This window comes from Poecilia reticulata, chromosome 3 (genome assembly GCF_904066995.2).
Source record: "Poecilia reticulata chromosome 3, P_reticulata-male-v2, whole genome shotgun sequence".
In the NCBI taxonomy this organism is placed as follows: domain Eukaryota; kingdom Metazoa; phylum Chordata; class Actinopteri; order Cyprinodontiformes; family Poeciliidae; genus Poecilia; species Poecilia reticulata.
Window position 1 is genome coordinate 16357265 of NC_088832.1, and position 21939 is coordinate 16379203.

The window sequence follows — 21939 nt, forward strand, 5'->3', positions numbered from 1 at the left end:
TCTGGGCCTCCCTTCTTAGGCTGCTACCCCCTCGACCTGACCCCGGATAAAGCAGAAGAGGATGGATGGATGGATGGATGGATGGATGGATGGATGGATGGATGGATGGATGGATGGATGGATGGATGGATGGATGGATGGATGGATGGATGGATGGATGGATGGATGGATGGATGGATGGATGGATGGATGGATGTATTAGATGTATTAGATATTAGATGGATATCTAATAAAATATTTAGGAGGATTATACAGATAAATAAAGGAATGAATATCAGGAATGTAGCTTGAGAATGAAAGAAAAAAGTGTGAAATTATGTAGAGAATAAATAAATACACATAGTTCAGGATGAATTTAGTCTTTAATATTCATAATGTAAAGTGTCCACAACAATGCAAAACGCACTGCAAGATTAGAATGGGTTTACCACTCTTAGAACATATATCATTTGAAAAGTATATATTTGAAAAGTATATATATAAATAAATCTGTAGGTTTGAAACAGAAGTTGCTTTAAGACATTGCCCATAAAGAGTAATAAATTAGGGCAACATGGATTCAATTACGCTTATAAAAAAATAAATACTGTCTACATATTTTTTTCTGCCATGAGTTAATCTATAAAGCTTTTAAACTGATTGATTGCTGCTGAAAACACATTGTGATTTCATTAACCGTCATGTTTCAAAGTCCAGAGTTGTAAATGAGACGTGTTTTTGGTGTCGTGATGGAGCTTCTGGTCCAGTAGAGTGAGCGGGTTCATGTGTCGGGTCAGAACCGAATGGCCAGCACCATCAGCAGTCCCAGTATGATGCACAGAGGGCTGTGGCTCTGTGCCAGCCCTGCTGACAAATCTGCCGGAGCACAATGAAACCAATACAAATATAAAGCAATGCAAAATGTGACATAAAGTCAGCAAAAAGCTGGATGCTATCTCAGCCCTAAACATATTCCTATGGAATCAGTATTACAACAATTTCATAGGCTTTGACTTTGTGTTTTACCTATGTTTCTTTTCCAGCAAGTCAGCACCATGTCTATCGCTCTCTTCTGGACATCAGTCAGAGACGCGCGCTGCTGTGGAGTCAATGCATAAGCCTGCTCATAGGTGAACATGTTGATCTGGTCCTGGTGAAATACCACCTTGGAGAAACGGCCAAACACATGAGATAGCAGTTGAACATGGCGGCAGCAGAAAACAAAATGAGAAGTTAATGGAAGAACTGCAGCAAAACTCACTCTGCGGGAAGCTTTTGATAAACATTAAACATCTAAACTTACAGAAAACTTCTTAGGTGGTATCATGGACATAGCCATGGGTGAGATTCCTTCGATTTGCTCTTTCACCAGAGATGACATGACAATGTCAGGAAGGCCAGCTGTGAACAGTTCCAAAGACAAAAGCATACTCACTATGTTGGCATTTTTATATTATTTGTTTTTAGTTGATCTTACACAGTTTTATTATATAGGGCTTGTATGTATGTGTTTTTATTTTACTGTTATTTTAATTGCATACTGTTTACATTTTTCTGCTGGTTGTTGAAACTGTGTTATTAAAACAAAGTTACAATGGAAGTGAAGAATACAAACCCTTTTTTATTTTTTTGACCAAGAGTGGTGCATTTCTGCAGTATAGATGTGCTTGATTGTTTTTTTTTTTGTTTTTTTTGTTTTTTTACAGATTATCTGTCTCATGCCACCCTGTCACAACATAGGGACAATTATACCAAATATATAAAATATCAGATAAAAAAAAAGGTACATACTACAGCTTTAGGTGCACATATTTTATGTTTTATATAATTTGTAGTTTTCATGAAACTTGTTTTCCAATTGGTAATTTGTTTTACCCTAATTTGTTGGAATAATCCCTGGGGGGTGAAAATGTCCCACTTTATTTTAATTAATTTGTTTTACTAATAAATGACAAATAATTTGGGTTGAGTTATTGAAAAATTGAAGGTATCAGTCAAAGTTGAACATTCAAGTCAAAGATCCAGTACCTGCTAGAGCTCCAATCTCAATAAACACATCTGTGCCCCATGAACTCATGAGTCCAAAAGCAAGACTGTGGGTGAGCAGCCCAACCAAAGCCCCCATCTGCTCCTCTGAGCAGGACAGGTTGAGCTTCCCGAGCCAGAGAACCGCCTTACTGCAGCCAGCAGGGGGAGACACAACACAAGAAGACTGTAAACACAAGAGCCACGCTGAGCTGAGAAAAAGACAGCTCCTTCTTTGTGGTACCTGCCCTCACCTGAACTCCACATTGTTGAAAGCGTTGATCTCTGCGATTTGAGCTCCACACACAATGTGGCCCAGGGCCACCAGCATACTGGAGTCAAGCTTGCTTGGTGTCAGCTTGGTAGAGTTTAACACGGCGGTAAACAGTGCAGTCAGCTAGAAAGATGAGCAAAACATAATGTTAGGTTAATCCTTGTCAAGCAACAGGATGTAAACTGGTGTGAAGAAGCATGATATGGTGCTGCTATATTAAAAAAAAAAAAAAAGATGACTTTTGTCCTGTTAAGATTACTACCTCTAAATTTTGTCTTCAAAATATTTTAAAACAACAAAAAAATATACATTTTGTAAAACATTACAGTGCAGAAATAGGCTACCTGTCTTTTGTTCCAGGTGTTGAGAGCTCCCAAAGCGCTGATACCCCGTCGCTCTGTCAGTCGAAGAGTACTCAGCTCCTCTGGTGACAGCTCTACTGCTATCCCACCCAGCTGAGCGATCACAGACTGGGAGAAGGAGGAGGCGGGTCCGTACATCTTCACATAGTGCAGAGTGACCCAGAAGAAGGCGGAATTGACATCAAATGTTAAAACTCATCAGTGCTGTCTCGCCTGTGAGGTACTGACGTATGTCCCCCTGGTGGGTCTAACCTTTTTGACTCTTTTGAGAATCTCGGTACGCTGGTAGGACGCGAAAAACTGGTCCTGGCCTATCAGCTCCAGACAGTTGGAGAAGGCCGATGAAGACATGCTGCTGAAGCTGCTGGAGGTCCAAGCAGAGGGGGCCGTGGTGCGCAAGATCTCACAGGTAGGAACAACTGGAGGCACTTAGAGACAAGAAACACAGAGACAAAAAAAAAAAGAGTGGTCTGGGGCTACAACGTTTAAGTTCATCCACTGGTTTCTTATTGTTCATAAAAACCTCAATGAGAAATTAACCCAACAAGTTAAGCATTTAGCACAGTATTGAATTTCAGTTGTCTGTCTTTGTACTTTGGTTCTGTAGTTTACATAAACTTTTAGACAAAGATGAGTTGTCAAGTTTTCTTTGGAAGAAAAAGCTTCTGTCTTAAAGGTCCACTCTTCCGTCCATTCACATGGAGAATACATTGATTTAGAATAAAATCAATTCTAACCAGAAATTCCTGCAGCTCCTTACATATTTTTGTCAGCCTAATATCTTTATATAATGAGACCCTTTTGAACTTTTGTAAGCTCTCTGCAAAGATGGCGTTGTCTAAATGATGCTAAGGAAAAAAAAAAACAGATTCACTACAATTTGGGTTAAATGTAAACTCGAAAAGACTGGATGGTGAAATCGAATCAAAGGGTGTTTTTACAAAGTTAATTTAAGGATGTGAATATCTATGCAACAAAGTCACTGTAACTTTATACTTTTCTGATTTATACACTAACAGAGTTGTACAGGATACACATTGTATTAAAGTGGGAAAAAAATCATTTATCATGGTTTCACATCACATTTTAACACTTTTTACATCAAGTGTACCACAGAGTAACTTTATATGAACCAAAGTGATGCTCACATGACAAAGAATTCATTTTAAGGAAGCCCAGGAAAAACTGCAGGACAAACTGCTGTTTGCTAAAGACATCCTTTCTTTCGATCGTGTTGGAGCAGAGGATCCCCACGTCACCGTCTTCCCACTGACGCTGGCTCATGAACAGCTTCTCTACGCGCCCCACTGTCATCAGTGACTGTGGGAACAAAAGCAAAAACACAATCTTGTGTGTAGCTCACAGGAAAACAGGAACTTCACCACCTGATCCCGAAACACGCTAGAGAACCGACACCTGAAGGGTTTCTTTTCAGCCTTTGTATGCCTGACCTGCCCTCAGATCATGTTCCAGTCAAGCAAAACCCACAATAGATATGTTACGGGAAAGAATCTGTTACAGAATCTGTTGCAGTGAACTCACCAATGGCAAGTCCTGCAAAACGTTAGAAGGCAGGAAGAAGAGAAACCGTCCCACTACACTTAGCGTGTCCTGGGTCCAGTTCGTCACTGGCCTGTAAGCAAGTACACAAATTCCTCATGAGCTCAACAGCTCACCATTCTACAAAGGCTTTCAAATCTTATAATTTTACATGGAAACTCATCCGTATAAGAGTTACAATTCAACACGGCTCATTTTTTTTCCTCCAATGGCGCATCACTGCATGTTTCATTCATACTCAACCTAATCTTTTCCCCAGGAGAAACTGGAACATTTGCATCCCAGTTTCCGTTAAGACAAAATTAAATGCACAGAACGGAAAACTTACAAATACCACCTTAAGTGTTTAGCCTAAGTTTTGTGTAACCCTGAGATTGATCAAATCTAGAAATAAATTTGATGTATAAATTTGTCTTGAATATGGACAGATGCTCTTATACGTACTTATGTTTTAATCTTTTTTTTTAAACTATCAAGAACCACAACTTTACTGTTTTCTAAAAAATTAGAGCTGTAGATGTTACAAAAAGAAAACTGGGGCAATTTCAGACTTTCCTAGGTAGTTTTTGTTTTAATCACAATAACATTTAATTAATTAACTCCAAAACACATTGCAAATGGATTTAGATTACTTTTCATGGGAGTCATATGAAGAAGACTGATTCAACCTGAGTTTTCTCGGTAAGGAAGAACTGTCTGAAATGACTGGAATTTGAGACATACAGACTGAAGTTAAAATCTCTAACAATTTGACGATGTATGAAAATAGAAGCCTGACTTAATTAAAACGTTAACAGTTTGATAAAGCATAACTTTTCCATGCAGGGTAAAGTATATATATATATATATATATATATATATATATATATATATATATATATATATATATATATATATATCATATATCATATATATATATATATATATATATATATATGATATATATATATATATATCATATATATCATCAAGATTTCAATGAAGCTCACATCATATTTAAGCCTTTGTAATATACAATGTATTTTTCTAGCAAAGAGACTAACTGAATAGTTGTTTAGGCAAATTTTTTTCCAACACCTAAAGCAATTCTTTAGAGCTGAGATAAGTTGCGGTTTTCAAAATTTGCTTTATGAACAGCTTGGTTTCTCTTTAGTTCTCTGTACAATCGTTTCACATTTTCAGCATTGCTCTTGGTTTCTCATAGGTTGAATGATTTTTGAGTCTCTTTTCAGTCTGTGATATCTTTACCCAAAAACAGTCGGTTCTTGCAGAATACGGGCCACGATTTCCATCTTGCTGCTGCTGTAGCAAAGCCTTTGGAGGTAATTCAGGTTTTTAGTGAAGAAGCTTCGATCCACCTGAACGAAAACTTCATCCCCCACAAATGGGGCCAGAATGTCTAGTGAACGAAACTCCTCTTCAGTGAATGGCCCACTGTACATGTTCTACAGAGAAAAGTCAAAAACACCTGAGTGATAAAGCAGAGCACTTCAATTTCTGACTTTGTGGTAACATATATAAAACAATGAGGTTTCTGATCTCAACTAGGTGTAAATTTGATATACCGGTAATTGTGACCAAATTCAGGAGTTTAGAAAATGCAGTTCTTCCTATCCAAAACTAAAGAAATATATAAGTTATTTGTAATTAGTTTGCTGCACATGAAAAATCCACAATTGTAACCCCTTTTTACAGATGCAGATCTTAGATAAAGCTCTGGCAACATTTCAAAATAGACAAGTGTTACAAAAGTGCTCCTGTGTGATCATATGGATGGAAACAACTACCAGTTTTTTCTTTGGTTTAGGTGACAAGCCACTTTGAGAAATCATATAGTGAAACATTTTGATTTGGAGCCCCCACAAATATCTTTAAAAAAAAAACTTTATGTATTAAGTGTTTAGAATAATATTGTTTAGAATAGTTTTAATTCCTCAAAATCTGTATTCTTGTTTATTTGAATTTTAACATTACTAATGTGATATAAGGTGGAGTGGAGGAGTTCGTCTACATACCATCCTCTGAATGATTTTGTCCACAAGAATCTCCTGCTGTATTCTAGTTAACATGAGAAAGTACTGAGGGGAGGCAACGATCATCTTCCTCAGAATGTCCATCATTTCTGCAGGAAACAACCTAATGATGTCCATCCTGAAAGCAGCGACATGAATACATACATAATGTTTCTTTTTATTTACACAGTCTAAAAATGTGTATGTATGAAACATCACAGTTTACTTTATTGCTCTTCAGGCAACAAAGTAAGAAATTAGAAAATCTTGCTCTGCAATCTCATCTTTACATGTTTCCTGTATTGTAAACTCATTCCAGTCTCTTTTTAAAAACAAAGCAACATGCAGCAATCAGTACAAGAACACAAAGGACTTGAAGTAATATTTCACAGAACTTTTCTTTTTTTTTTTTGACAGACATGAATATTAGGCGTTTGAGAGAGAAGTTGCAGTTTTTATGACTCACGGTATGCACAACGCAATTTCAGCTCCAAGATCTTGAAGCAGGTCAGCGAAGAACTGAAGTGGGTACAGCTCCTCAATCACACACCTTTTCTGTCCACCAGGACATAACAACACACATGATGCATATATATTACATGCATTGTAAAAAGGTATGTGTTGGTTATGCTGTTACAATTACCAGCGGAGTGTGAAGAAGACCAGGCTGTTGCCTGAGGAGGGCCAAGATCTTCCTTACAAAAGAAGGCGACCGATCAGCCTGTAAAAGTTGGTGTAGGTCCTGGCAGCTCACACCCTGACCCAGTGTTCCCAGGCTCCTGAACACACACACACACACGCACACACACACGCACACACACACACACACACACACACACGCACGCACGCACGCACGCACGCACGCACGCACGCACGCACGCACACACACACACACACACACACACACAGAGACGAGAGAGTCGAACAGTAAAGATGATGCAAAGCACGTCACACATGTGGCATTTTGGTCAATGAAAACAGAAACATTCCTGCTACTCTTTTTATTTATAAAACCAAAGAATGCCACATAGCAGAAACCAAAATATACTTACAGAAAATTTTGCTTGATTTGATTTGTGTTGGTATTAACCGCCTTGACAATTGCTTGAGCCTGTAGGATAAAATGGAAAAAAAAAAGGTTTTAATGCATGTTCATTTCTGTTAATTTTCAAGATGTCATACATGCATGAAGTGGCATCAAAACGCAAGTTGTTTGGATAATTTAACTGCTCAATAATTACTATTCTGAGGAAGCACAAAGAACTCAAACATTTCTGACGTTAGCGCTGTCAATCCTGTAAAAATTGAAAACATCTCTGATGTATGCACAGAGAGCATGTGGGGGTGTGTGCGTGCGCGCGCGTGTGTGTGTGTGTGTGGTAGGTAGCAGGTGAGTATGTGTTGAGCTTCGATTACAGTTGAAGCAGAATTTTATATTAAATCTCTAAAGTAATTTTATACGTTTTCAAATTCAGTGGCAGCTCTGCGATACCTGCTGTGTTTTCCAGGCTTTCGTGGTGGTATTGGAGAGATTTTTCACAAGAAGCGGAATTCTTGGAAGGATACATATCAGAGGCGTCCATCTGAGCAGAGGCTCCACGTTGTCCAACCAGCTGACAACTTCAGGGAAGCCCTAAAAAAAAAAAAAAATCATGTTGCAAATCACTTCTATAAATAAAGATCTAAATCTTTGATTTTCAATTTTTTTTTTTTTTTTTTTTTTGATCTTCTATTCAAATTCGAACTTTCAAACAGAACATGTTTGTACTGAACACATGACATCAGTGTGAATAAGCCTCGTATCGTCAGTACCCATAGTTTCGTGGCAATGGCGTTTGCTTCCGGCGCACAGAAGACAGACGTGTATGGCCGGCAGCGAGCGGGAGTGTGTTGAGCAAAGACCTTCAAGGCGGAGAGCAGTTTGTCAGAGGTGAGAGACAGGAGGGTCTCTGTCTTTACACCAACAATGAGGGAACCGAGCTCCTCCAGCTGGACTGGGATCTGCTGGGGAGAGGGAAGGGCGGCGTCAGGCTGCACACGACACCGAGCTTGTCCACACAGCATTCAGTCTATTAAGAGTTTAAGTAGTAACTCACTGCGTTAGTTAGAAGTTTGTCCATTATTATGGAGGCCTTTAGAAGACAGAGAATGAACACAAGCTGCTGTTAACCTAGTCCCCTACAGCTTATTTAGCTACACAGAAGGTTATCCAACCACCACTGCAAAATAAGTTTGTTGATACAATAAAAAATGCCAAGGTGTTTTCAACAAGAATATCTTGAGTAGTTTAAAAAAACTACTCCATTATCTTGCACACTTATCCTTGCAGGGTTGCCAGGGGTGCTGGGGCTTGTCTGTCATTAGGCGAGAGGCGGGGTACATCCTGAACAGGCTGCCAGTCCGTCGCACGGCAACACAGAGACAGACAGCACCATCACACATGCACATAAACACTCACACCAAAGGAGAATTTAAAGAAACCAGTCCACCTAAAAGTCATGTTTTTGGACTGCGGGAGAAAGCCGGAGTACCTGGAGAGAACCCACACATGCACAAGGAGAACATGCAAACTCCATGCAGAAAGATCCCAGGTCAGCATCTAAAAACAGGATTCTTTTGAAGGGTGACAGAGCTACCAACTGCGCCTCTGTGCAACCCTAAATTACAACAGTTTATTTTTTTAAATCAACACTTAACTCCAACTTTGATTGACCACTTTAGTGTCAAAACTATTCAGCCCCCTGAATAGAAACCAAGCAACGGTTTCTTTGATTGTATCAGCTGCAAAAAGAACACCTCAAATAGCTGGACTGCTGTCAGTAAGGTATGGCCACTGACAGCTATAAGGTCTTTGCGATTATATTCTTAATTCAGATTCTAATCATGGCTAGTCAAAACAAAGAGGAGTCAATTTTATTTAAGGTTCTTTAAAGCAACAGCTGCAGACTGAAAGGGTCCAGTTAAACTCTACCTGTGTTGGAGTAAACGGTACGGTGCTGAGGACAGGAAGAGTGGCGAGCAACTGGGACGTCGTCAGACCATTCAGGAAAGTTACGCCCAGCAGGGGCAGGAGTGGAGCGACCTCTTCCAGTCGGTCAGGACTGAGCGAGGATGGGATCTTAAACTCTGGGTTGCTCAGTAAGAGATCTGAAACCTGGAAAAAGAATGACTTGTCTTTTTTTGTTCCATGTTCATACATATTTTAAAAAAAAACAATAAGGAAAGAAGCGAATGATCCACTCCTACCAGCTGGCTGGGCACACTGAGTCCACTGAGTGTGCAGTTCATAATAATCTCCTGGATGACCTGGAAGACCTCAGTGTTTTTGTAAACAAGGAGATCTTGAGCTTCTGCGAGGCACAAGAGATTTCCCAATCTGAAATTAGAAACATTGTTTTAACACACATCAGGAGATCATGAACCCTACAGAAAGGAAAAACATGAACATGTCATCTTAGCACTAAACACTTTCAGAAAAAGTTAATATTTTCATGAATTAATAGCAATCTTCTCAAGTGCAGCTATGGTCATTTTTCCCACTACTTTAAGATAAATGATGATTTTATTATTATTATTATTATTATTATTATTATTATTATTATTATTATTATTATTATTATTATTATTATTATTTCTCATATAGCTCATTCATTATAGCTTTCATCATATAACAATATTCAGTTGTTATATGATAAAATTATAATAACCACTTGTTGCACAAGTTTTACATGTCTATAATATTGTCTTCTCGATGAAATAATATAAAAAATAATCCAACATGTTTTCCTGACCTGATGAGATCCTGAGCTGTCATGTTCCTGTAGGTCCTAATAAGTTTGTTGGCGATGAAATCCTGCTTTAGCGGTGAGAGGGTGTTTCTCTGCAGCACATCCAGTCCATCCAACAGCTGCAGATAAACATAAAGCATTGAAATATTGTAAATATTGCAGTTATTAAGGCTGTAACATTTACAGTGGTGTAATACAGTGTCCACCATCAGGATTAGCATTCCTGATGTAAAAAGAAATTAAAAATGTATAGATACAGAAAACCTAGGAAAATCTAACATTTAATTTGTTTACATTTATTCACGGTTTTGCACTAAATCACTTGAGCTCTTAGAACATTTCTTAATGTTATAACGGGGTAACGGATAAACAAATTGAAGGTTAAAGAGGGGTCTTGTCAAAGTCCAGATAAAAATCATCAGGATGTTGATGATTGGTAACTCTTCTGTGTGGCTGAATTAAAACAATTCCTTAAAGAAATGAAGACCAAAGTTCCTCCAAGACTCACCACCAGATGTTGCAAACATAATGGAAACATGGCCACCAAACATAGAACAACCAATTATTACGTCAAGTGCACAGTTCAGTGTGTTTTACTTTCTAAACGATTTCCATAAGAGGATTACTTCTAATAGCAATAGCAGACATTAGAAGAGTCTGCGCTTTTCTTTTGGGCGGCTGGTGAGACGCAGCTTTGTTGTGCCCCACGGCTAATCGAACGGTGTCCTGGGTTCTCAGATTCCCCATCAGGGTGTCAGAGCTCAAAGGGACGTTACCTGAGCAGCTGAGAGGTGTTGGAAGAGGTGGAAAGGCAAATAGGCGATCAGGTTTCCTGTGTCCCTGATGAGTGATTGTTGACCTCTAGTGATGTTGGAGGGAGATACAATTTTGCTGTACCACAAGCCAAAGGCCTCCTGCTGGGCCAGGCTCATTCTGTACAAGTTTGCGTTAATGGTCTCCAGCCTAGGAGGAAACAAAAGCATCAGAAATGTTGCAAAAGCTTGTGAAATGCTTACTACAGCCTTTTTTTTTTAAAGATCATTACAAAATCCGACATCAAGGCTCAGTTTTATAATGAGCCATTTGAAAGTTTGAGGCACATTTAGAATGTAGTTTTTGTTAATAGATTAATGCTCAGCTGTTTTAATGATTACATTTACTGTCATAACAGTCTGAACAAAACCAAACTGTTATAACCTAAGCTTGCCTCACTTAATGTATTATTGCAGGCATACTGATTTGCAGTGTTGGATTCAGGCTTGATTTCCAAAAGTCCAAGAAAATATTTCTTTAGGTAGAATAGTACATGAAACACAGGCTTTCCAAAGATTGAAATCTAGTCAGTGAGCGAGCTTCCTTTACTTTCTATCCATAATGCATGTGGCTGTCGCCTTGTGGCACAATGAGACATTAGTTCTCACAGACGTCTGACACCAGAGATGTGTTCAGAGAAATATACAATGTATGTATGTAAGCAAGTGAGATTTCATTATTAAATATAACTGGATATATAACCAAATAATCCCTGTAATTCAGACATGAAGGGCTTATGATTTCTTGGAGGAATCAGTGCTGTGTCCACACAAAATTAACCTTCTTGAAAACAATCAAGATGGAAACAACTTGATTGTTAGGTATTTTCTCACTCACAACCTATGATGAAGAAATTATTTACTCTCATTAGTTTCTTTCAATCTACCAAAAACACCAACAGCAAAATGATCCCTCTGAAGTTGTTTTGTTTCTATTGCTTTTGTTGGATTAAACCAAAGCTTTATTGAATCCAAATAATCTCATGGACATTACCCTTAACAAAAATGAAAGCTGAAGTTATTACTTACAAATTGACATTGTTCTGTAAGGAGGGAAATGTGTTGATATCATCTGGACTGACTGCGACCAGCAGAGAACCCAGGTCAAGAAGAAGTTTGTTATCTGTTGCCAGGTGGGTCTTAAGTATCACTGACACCATGGTCGACTGGTACTCTTTAGATAACTGATAAATTGAGCAACAACAATGCAGTTGGTGAACATACAATACACTGAGAAGATAATGAGAAGTTGAGGAATGTTAAAATGGAAAGTTCAACCACCTGTATGGTGCCCTTGAAACTGTTGTAATACTGAAGGATTACTCTGACGGTGCTGATATGAGCTGCAGCCAGCACCGGCTGCAAGCTTCTCAAAGGCAAGCTGAGGTACTCCTAAACAGAAGGAGAACAACACAAACACCAAGAGAGGTCAAACTCAAATAGTAAGAGATCATTGAATCATGGAGCAACATTGAGATTGGGGATGTGTCCAACCTTGATTAAAAAGAGTTCATTGCCATTCACACCTCTTGATGTCTGCAGCAGTCTGCTGAGAACTGTCTGCAGCAAGAACACACACACAGACAAGTTTTACAGCACTTGTGACTGGTATACTGTTGGCATACATTACTGTAAAAATGTATTGAAGATTACTTTAGTTATTCCTTCAGAGAGGAATATGCTAAACATTTTTGTGATCTGAAGGGGCACTCCTACTGAAAATTTTAAGTTTTCTTATTCCCCCTCTGCCCCCCCCCCCCCCCCCCCCCCCCCCACTATTTTCAGGATATTTCTTTTATGTGACCAATATCAGGGGAACTGATTCTTTCCTCTTTCAGAGGAAAGAGGCTTCAGAAGTCATAAATTCAGAAGTCATAAATTCTAAGTAGAGCCCACATTTCTGGTTCTTTCCTAAACCTGTTGCCTAAATAAAATTAATTAAAAAAAAGGTTGTCTCCTTTGTTTCAAACCATGACGAAATGAGGCAATGACCCCAGTTGTTTTCACAACACTAGTAATTGTTAACTTAGGTGTAACCATGTAGAGATTACACCAGGCTTCAAAGTCTTATCACATCAGTATCAATTACAGTAATCAGACACCAGCAACAAGCTGGAGGTCAAATGTGCATATGTAGTAATGAAAACTGATTTGATGCATGTTTACATCAATAATAAACTAAAAGCAGAGCTACACAGAAAATATGTCAATCTTTGTGTCTAATCTTTAGTACTGCCAACCATTCAACAGGTTTCAACACATTATCGTTATCCTCAGTTCTCAGCAGAATCTACTACCTACCCCGAAACACTGTAGCAACACCTTCTTCCTGTCCTGGTTGGTTTCTCTCTGTAAGTAGTCAACAACAGATGTCAGAGCACTTTGTCCTATGGTGTTGTTGACTTGCCATATGGGACCCATGGAGTCCTCCACAGCCAGCAGGATCACCACAGTTGCAACAACCGCCCGATTCAACACTTCAGTCACAGGTGTAGTCAGCAGATCCTCCATCCTGGAGTTCAGTCTCTCCACCCAGCAGCGCACGATCATCTGCAAAACCGTGTTCTGACCGGGGCAAGGCTTACAGTCTGGGATGAAGTACTGTGGGCACATGAAGCTGAACTGTTTGATCAGAGTTTGTGATGCACAATCACTGGGTTCTGTAGTGGTGCTGTTGTTGTTGGGGTAGGTGGTGTGGTTGGTGTAAACCGTACACATGCTGCTCACCCAGGCTGTGGAAGGTTCCCAGGACAAAACCAAGAGGACGCCAGCATTAGGACAAATAGATGAGATGAAATTGGCCTGGTCTTTCTCCCAGCAGTGAACCAGGAGTGTCGCATTTGGAAGAGAAGTGATCCAGTTGGAGTATAGACACTGCTCAGAGGCTTTGAATACAGATTGGATGGTCTGTCCTCCTGCAGTAGGAATCACTGAATAATTGCCACAGTACCGTCTCAGCCAGGCGTTGTCCTGATTGGCCAGCAGGTTCTGAAGGACTGTGCTATTAGCACAGACTTTGGAAGTGAAGTTCTGTGGGTCAATCTCAGCACACAGAGCAAGATCAGTCATGTCCACGATGATGGGATGGGTCCAGTCAGAGTACTTGCACACCTAAAGGACAGACAACATACGACAAAGACTTTAAGTTATTACAAAACAAGCATCCTGAGTTTCTTTAAATGAATAAAGTCTTAATATGGACTGAAGTAGGTTATACTGTGCTTTAATTAAACTATTGGTAAAGGGCCGTGGACCAATATAATCATAATAGTAAGTAACTGTAGGCTTTCATATCAATAATTGTCTAATACAAACTAATAGTTTTGTAAATATCCATACACAATTTATAGTTGTTTTCTTGAGATGGCATAAATGGTTTTTGAGATCTGCCTTCCTATAATCAGATACAGACCAGATGTTTCTGAGCTGGTTTGGACAGAAATCTGTCACTGAGAAAATGGAAACTCAGGGGAAAAAATAATTTTATACACCCTTAACTATGTTGCACATTACATCCTCGAAGCAAATTGTGTATTTTAGTATAAACAAGATCTACAGGCTTCTTATTTACTTTATTGACTGTTTCCACGTCACAATACATTGCATTAAAATGAACTTTAAAAGCTTAGTTTTTGTTTGGCTAACTATTTTTATGGATTATTACAAAGCATGCCAGTCACCTTTTTGTGGTTTTAGAGTTTTTGAAAACTTCCATTAAACTAAATTAAAATAAGTATTTTAATTTTGTTAAATACTACCTTAGAAGGTACTCACCTCTGGTGTCACGGTTATTTCCTCCATGTCGGTGCAGACAGATGTGAGCCATTTGTTCAGAGGGTTTTCCAGAAGCTTTTCAAACACAGCTGCCTTGCAGCACACGTTCTCCTGAAAGGTAACCTGATCGTTCTGCCAGCAGAGACCGACGACTGAATCGTCTACCTGCTTCTCAGCCCAGTTGTGGTAGTCGCACCATGCTGCCAGGTTAAAGGACTGCGTTGGCCCAGGGGGAGGAGAAACCATAGAGGTGCTGCAGTGGGACTCGAGCCACGCAATCTCTTTATTTTGCAGAAGGCTGTTCAGAAACGTTTTGTTCTGACAGACCTCTCTTGCGAATCCGCTCTGATCAATGAGGATGCACTTTGACAAAATGGCTGTGGTAATCTGCATCACGTCATGCCACTCTGAGTACCGGCAATCATCCGGCTCTAACTCAGGATAGGTGAACAGTGGTGGAGATAAGCCTGAACAGTTGGGCATCAGCGGCCAGTTGTCAGGATTGGAGATGAGAAGCATCAAGAATCCAGTGTGCTCACAGATTAGACTGGTCAGTCTTGGAGCATCAAAGCTTAAGCAGAACTGCAACAGGGCGGAGTCCACCACCTGAGCAGGCTGGTTGAGCCACTGCTCGTACATGCAGAAATGACTCACCAGGTATGCGGCGCCGGCAGAGGATTTGGAACAAAATGCATACAGCCAACGGTTCTTCGGATCTGACAGCAATTTCTTCATCAGTGAAGCATTGTTACAGACCTGCCCCACAAACTGCATCTGTTCAATATCACTGCAGAAAGTCACAAGAGCAGCATCTACAGTGTTGTTCACCCAGCTGCTGTAGTCACAGGTGAGCTGTCGGAGGCTTGAGGCCTCCCTGGCGGCTCGACGGAGAGCAGATGGAGAGACCAACTGAGACTCATTCAGAGGGCTGGAGACAGCCGAAGGCTGCACGTCCCCAACCACGCAGTCAGACGACTTGGTGACGAGTGGAGAAAACAGCGCCTTAAAAATATAACACATGTTGCTCCACACAAGCGCCAGCTGGCTGCTGCTCAGGGAGCTCAGGGCCTGGCAAAATGTTATCAGAGATGATCCATTTCCTAAACCCATGAGGACATCAGCACACAAAGTGTCATTGAGAGCAGCCAGGTTGCGATGATCACACGAGATCTCGTAGTTGACGTAGGTGTGATTGTTAAGCTGTGATGCGCTGCGCTGGAACAGGAGGCTGGAAGGAATCTGGCACTCTGGTCCTGAATCTGAGGGCAGGAAGGTTTCCAGGAGGATGTCAACAAGTGGCATGCCAAAAGACCAACTCACATTGTGCTTTAGTCCCCTGAAAAAACACCCAATTATTAATCATTTTGCTGCAAAACAATAGAAAGTTACTTGAAACTTACAGATTAAGAGGTGCACTAGTAGTGATGTACTGCTTTTCTGTTCCTGATCTGCACATTTTTACAATTTCTAATGTGAATTTGGTAACATTACCAACATTTTAAATATTTTTAAGAATCAAAAACCTGAATTCAAAACCATACAGGTTTTTGTGGGATTGCTTTACATTAGAATTTGCAACCAAAAATGAACTTCATTTAAAAAGCAATCTATTTTTTTCAGGTAGTGTTTTGTTAGCAGAGCCAGTGAACAGCTAATGACTCACCACATAATTAGCTGCTTCAGATCTCCTGCAGAATAAAAGGATAGCAATAATTAGCCCAGATACATAGAACCCTTCATGTTGTAATCAAATAAAGACATACTTCACCTTGCTTGCAGGTATCTTGTTCGTCCGGAGATGGGACCTCGATTCCAAACTCTAAAGCTATTCTGACATAGTCCAGTGGTGTGTCAAGAAACAGAGCTGTGAAATGCAACACATTTGCCGCAAGAGAATCGAGAAGGCTGCTCAGAATTTTCGTCAAGTTCTCTGACAGCGTAAGGTTTGACAGCATATTGATGAACATCTGCTGGAAGCCACTGAATGCTGCAGTGAATGTGTCCCCAATGTTCAGGTAGGTCCCAAAGAAGCTCCTTGTCTCTCCTTCGGTGGTCAGTGGAGTACATGTCTGAGATTTGAGCGAGGAGAAAAACATCTGCAGCGGCTGGGTCATCTCCAGAGACACCGTCTTTGTTAGCTCTGCCATTAGCCCACAGTCTTGCCTCTCTGAGAGAAGGCAAACCAGGATTTTGGGCAGGTCATCAAAGAATCCCTCTTTCATCAGTGGTTGGAGAAGACTGTTGAGGTTACTCAGGATGCTATAATACATATTGAGGTTGAGGGGCTCCTTTGAGAAAGGGATGGCAAAGTTGCGTGTGTTTCCAGCAGAGAGGGAGTGGATTTCTTTAATAACTTTTTGGATGTCCTCCTCTAACTTGCTGTTCTCAGCGGGTGTCACGTTGGTTTGTCTCGCGGCTAATCTGGCTTGTGAACGCACTAGCTTGACATTACATATCATCCCTGTTTAAATAAGAAGATAAATAAATTCCTCAGAAGCATCACGATACAAAATATATACACACAACAATTGCATTAAGGTCTATTTGAACTAAAAATTGTGTGAAATAGTGTCTAAACCTCAATACTGTTCAAAAGTTTTAAACCACTTCCATCTCTCTATATTATGCCTCCAAGGTTCCAGACTTACTTTCAATCCTGATACAATAAGGTGCTTTTTCTGTATGGTGATAAATATTAAAATACATTATCAAGTCATGACAACACTAAAAAAGCAAGAACTGTAGTCACTGAACAATGTCGACTGAACTCTATCCGGCATTTTCAAAAGCTATTTTCATATATTTAAAAAAGAATTCCTAAAGCAACACTAACACTGAAAAACTTTGAACAGAGTGAACCGAGAATTTCCTATTGGGATTGAATATTAATATACAACCAGAACAAAGTATTGCCACATTATGGGAGATCTGCAAATCCATCCTTGCACTGAAAGAGTTCTGCAGTACGATGCGTCTCTGAGAATGTAAGAAGCATACCGAGAGACATTTTACTATGCTGTGATGGAAATTCATGAATTTGAACCCTACGTACCATAAAGGTGCCAAATTACTTGTAAGAAGCACATTTGGAATGTAAATGCATCTGGATGTGAGTGGGTGTATGCAGCAAAGGATGAAAGCACCTTTGCTGCTACAACAGCTACAGGAATAAATGTAAAGCCACATTTGTTCCAGTGTTTTAACGGATCAGTTACTTCCGACATGTCAGTGTTAGTTTTGCCATCAAAATGCTCCCCATACTACATACAGCTATGCACCACACATGCTGCAAACCCCCAAAATAAAAGATGTGATGAGACAAGGAATGGAACAAAGAACTAGATGTAAATCAGGGCATAAAAACAGAGAATTCACCACTGAACAGTGAAAAATCAAGAGCGAGAGTCAGATTAGATGAAACGAAGATGATGAGGTAGCAAATTAATAGCAATAATTCTGGTAAGAACTTTATGAATTAAGGGATAGAACCACTTAATAATATAACAGTCTTATCTTTGCTTTTACTTCTAAAGGTTATCAGATCTTAGTCACGCAGAAAGAAAAAAAAAACTTCATATTGCGGTGAAAATTTCCTCTCAGCTGCTCGTTTTTGTCAATAGAGTTCACTATAGTGGATGTCAAATTAGCTCCAAAAGAATGTATTCATACAAAAAAGTAATAGAAAAAAGCATGAGACTTTGTCATATTTGGTTATTTATGACCGCAACAAAAATCAAAGCATCTAGTTTTAACTGATTTTATTTTTTACATGTGCCACCTCTTTTCTCATTCATGACTCTGCTGTCGACTCCTAAGATTTCTAAAATTGTTCCAGGTGTTAAATTAAATAGGCAGGAATGGAGACAAACTAGCGCTTTGTTCTCAAGAATTTTCTTTTTTGACACATAAAATGGTCAGTGAAAAAGTTCTCAGCATCATTATTAACTTATTTAACTTACCAAATAGGATGCAAACCATACAAACAGCTGGTGAAGACCACATTTCGTCCTCAGAAGAAGGCGGGCAATAACTCCAACTGAATACAAGTTTTTAAAAATTATTTTTGCGTTATCCTGTTACTACAGAGAAAACATCTAGTTGAGGCAGAACTGGATGAAGAAGAGGTTTCATATTGGATGAGACTGTAAATGTTTTCACAGTAACATGCATTAAGCCCCTCTCAGCATTTGATGCCCATTCAGTAGATGATCCCTCTGTGCTCTGAGAAGAAACGGGCTCCTCACCTCCACCTGCAACTCTGCACCCGATCCGACTGGGGCGTAATTAAAGAGACCTGGAACGGGGAAATGGAGGTGAGAAATGAGGGCTGTGAAACGCAGGAGGGATTTTGACAACAAGCACATCAATCGATGCTGCATTATTAACAGAGCGTGCGGATTAAATCTTCCGTCTGGAACCTGACTCCAGCCAGAGGAGTCAGAAGACACCAGACTGACCGCTGGAGGAGATACCTGACAGCTGCTGCCGACGCTTTGATCAGCGGCCTGCAACTCCCATTTACAAGCTGACCGGGAAGATGTTAACTGGCAGAGAAAGTGATGGAAGAAATATGTAGATAAGCAACTATACGGCTTTAGTTTTTAACAAAACGCGTCTTATTTGTTCTTATTTAAGCACCTGAGGTTTAAATGACGTTTGCACAGCTACGTGTACCTCTTGAACTTTTCCAGTTTTAGACAAATCACAAGTGCAAACCTCAGAGTATAATATTGGGATTTTATGTGATGATGGAGCAACGCAAAGAAACATGGTTTCCATGGTTTTCAAAATCAAAAGAAACTGATAAGTGTGGCATACGTTTGTATTTAGTGCCCAATTAAGTGTCAATTGATACTGTTTAGAACCATTGTTCACTTCATTTACATCTGCGAGTGTTTGGGGGTATTTCTCCAAGTTTGTACATTGAAAGCTTGTAATTTTTTGTCCATGCTTGACTGCAATGAAAGTTTTAATTGAATTGTAAATTGTTTGACTTTATGCATGAATGCTCCAAATTGGGGATATACAATTAAACATGTAAAACTCACAAAGACAACCTTGAGCTGGACATCAAATCAAACTAAAATCTACAAACCTGTACATTGTATATTAACCATTTGTATTGGAGTAACAAATGTAAGGTTATGAGCGGCATGCAATGTCAAGTGAATCTAAAGAATTATTATCCTAATAATCCATCTTACTTGTCTGAAGAGCAGAGTAAGTGTAATATTTTAAATATTCAATTAATTTGTACAATGAAAAACCAGAGGCAAAATTCATTCTGAGGTCAACTCCTATAAGTTTTAAATTAGGCTGAGTATGTTGAGCTCATCACCTGAATGTGCGAGTAAATATAATGCAGATACAAGTCATTTTAAAATAGTGAGCAGGAATAAAAACCAAAGAAACGAGTCTTTTTTCATTTTAAAACTTTGTTTCAGAAATTCAATGTAACTGTATATACACTTTACAATAGCATACAGCCTGACAGATAACAAAGATGTCTGAAAACATTAAATACATCGTCAGCACAAACAGCAATTGTTGCAAGTAAAATGGCTTAACGGATATTGGTATAAAATAAAATCAAATCATTAACAGGAGCACTCTTTTGCAGAAAAATGTCACGATTTCGATTTGTTTCACGACTTTCCCCACAAAGCAAGCTGTATTGTCTACATGCTAAGTTTAACCGTTCTTTGACAGTCCTAAACTAAAACACAGATATCCGTAAGGAAGAAAGAAAAACAAAAAAAAACACCCCATCTGATGTAAAGTTAAATCTTCATTAATACATTTAAAGTAGATATGTCATGCCTTTTTAAAAAAAGAATCAAAAATACAAAAGATTTTCCTTATTTTAAGGATTTTTTTTTTTCCATACAAGAAGCTGCATGTATTGTACAACACTCGGTGTACAATAAACTGGTAATGCACATAAAAATGAGCTGAATGAAAAGTCTCCAATGCCTCCCCCTCTGATCCTTCAGAAAGGCAGCAACACAAAAATAGCACACCGTCAAACTGAGGGAACAAGCGAGCTGGGAAAACATCACACACAGGAAGTGAGGCTTGCATAAAGATGGCAGTCAGGATTGCTGAAATTGAGAAATGTCTCCATTCCAAGTGCATTTGAATAATTTCCTTACTTTTATTTTTTTTTTAAAGTTCTTAAACATGTATATGCTGCCAGTTTCTTTCTTTTTTTTTTTTCAGTGACGAAGCCAAAGCACAACACAGAATATTTGGAAAGATGTTTTTAAGCCTTCACCCCATGTGTAGTTTACATTCATAGTCAGAACATATTTACTCAAAACATTCTGATTAAACATCACTGTGTCCTCGTCCTCACACCCCACAAAAAAAAGGCAAATTCAGGCAACCAACTAAGCGGATGGGAGACAACTTCTGCGCTGAAAGATTAAGGTTTTGATTGGGAAAGTTTACACATGGAGACAAAGTCAAACAACGCACACAGCACCCACCGTCTGTGTTTCAATGTCTGCAGACCGAGAAGGTTTGATTGTCTCTCTCTTTGCCATTAACTTTTTTGTTTTAGGACAATTGCACAATTATTGCCCAAAGAAGAAGCTTGGGAGAACAGAGATTGCATGGCACTGTACAGGCAACTAAAAACACTCACATTTCACTTAACGCAAAATGCACGATAATTTCATCTGAACACAAACGAGAAAAAAAAAAAAAAAAAAGACGAACGATGAGCGCAAACTTTTCAGCAGTCGACTGTGACCGTTTAGTTTTCTGTCGTCACCGACACCAACGTGTTAGTTTGGCCAAAAAGTTCAGGCTGAAATGAGCTAAAAGAGGAAATAAAGCATTCTTATGTTGCCACTCTTGAACAACATTTTAATTTTACTGCAAAAAATGTTTAATGGGGGCGGGGGGATTCAAATAAACTGGATCTGAGATCTAGCAACGTGTCAGCCGTGAGCAGACGTTAACACTGGCAAAGATGTGCTACATTTATCATGATGCTACCGATAGAGCCTTTAAATGACACAGTACAACTTAAAGAAAAGAGTACGGATTTTTAGCCAGAACACTTGATTAAGAGGAAAAGACAATACTGATTACAGTTAGATGACAAAGTAAAAGTTACTACTGAAAACATGTCGAGACCGTCTGAAAATGAATGCCCGCTAATTTTCACAATTTACAGCTAGGATTAGTCCCGATAATTAAGGAGTAACATGCCTACAGTAAGGCGATCACAACAATTTATCATGACTTCGATTGAGAGCGAAGCTTTAACTTCCCAGACTAATTTAAAGTTTAAGTCATACGTGGACTGTTGTGAATACGCACCCATGATGCTTTTTTTTGTTTTGT

General features: G+C 39.3%; 1 protein-coding gene across 3 annotated transcripts; it reads right to left on the bottom strand.

The window, feature by feature from the left end:
* Window positions 1–292: 292 nt before the first annotated feature.
* strc1 (stereocilin 1) lies at window positions 293–21824 on the bottom strand. Of its 3 annotated transcripts, none has more exons than XM_081605147.1 (29): window positions 18546–21824; window positions 16355–17047; window positions 16250–16274; window positions 14587–15922; window positions 13114–13923; window positions 12307–12372; window positions 12094–12204; window positions 11842–11996; window positions 10777–10963; window positions 10004–10119; window positions 9459–9588; window positions 9184–9366; window positions 8309–8344; window positions 8025–8213; window positions 7705–7845; window positions 7265–7323; window positions 6856–6991; window positions 6679–6767; window positions 6216–6351; window positions 5449–5645; window positions 4183–4273; window positions 3789–3960; window positions 2893–3068; window positions 2623–2778; window positions 2259–2401; window positions 2008–2156; window positions 1283–1380; window positions 1006–1144; window positions 293–855 (listed from the first exon to the last, which is right to left on the bottom strand). In XM_081605147.1, the coding sequence occupies exons 1-29, from the start codon at window positions 18586–18588 to the stop codon at window positions 773–775; spliced, it is 6045 nt and encodes a 2014-aa protein (XP_081461273.1). In that variant the 5' UTR covers window positions 18589–21824; the 3' UTR covers window positions 293–772. The 3 variants fall into 3 exon arrangements, with proteins under 3 accessions (XP_081461273.1, XP_008403403.3, XP_081461274.1); XM_008405181.3 differs by having other exon boundaries at window positions 8025–8216; XM_081605148.1 differs by lacking the exons at window positions 16250–16274; window positions 16355–17047; window positions 18546–21824 and having other exon boundaries at window positions 296–855; window positions 8025–8216; window positions 14587–16033.
* Window positions 21825–21939: the final 115 nt, after the last annotated feature.

Excerpts from the sequence above, each read along its gene's own strand:
- strc1 (XM_008405181.3), bottom strand. The coding sequence starts at position 18,588 with ATGTGGTCTTCACCAGCTGTTTGTATGGTTTGCATCCTATTTG. Across the intron at positions 8,345-9,183 it reads TACCGTTTACTCCAACACAG|GCCTCCATAATAATGGACAA; the intron begins GTAGAGTTTAAC and ends TGTCTTCTAAAG. Across the intron at positions 4,274-5,448 it reads CAAGAACCGACTGTTTTTGG|GCCAGTGACGAACTGGACCC; the intron begins GTAAAGATATCA and ends ACTTGCTTACAG.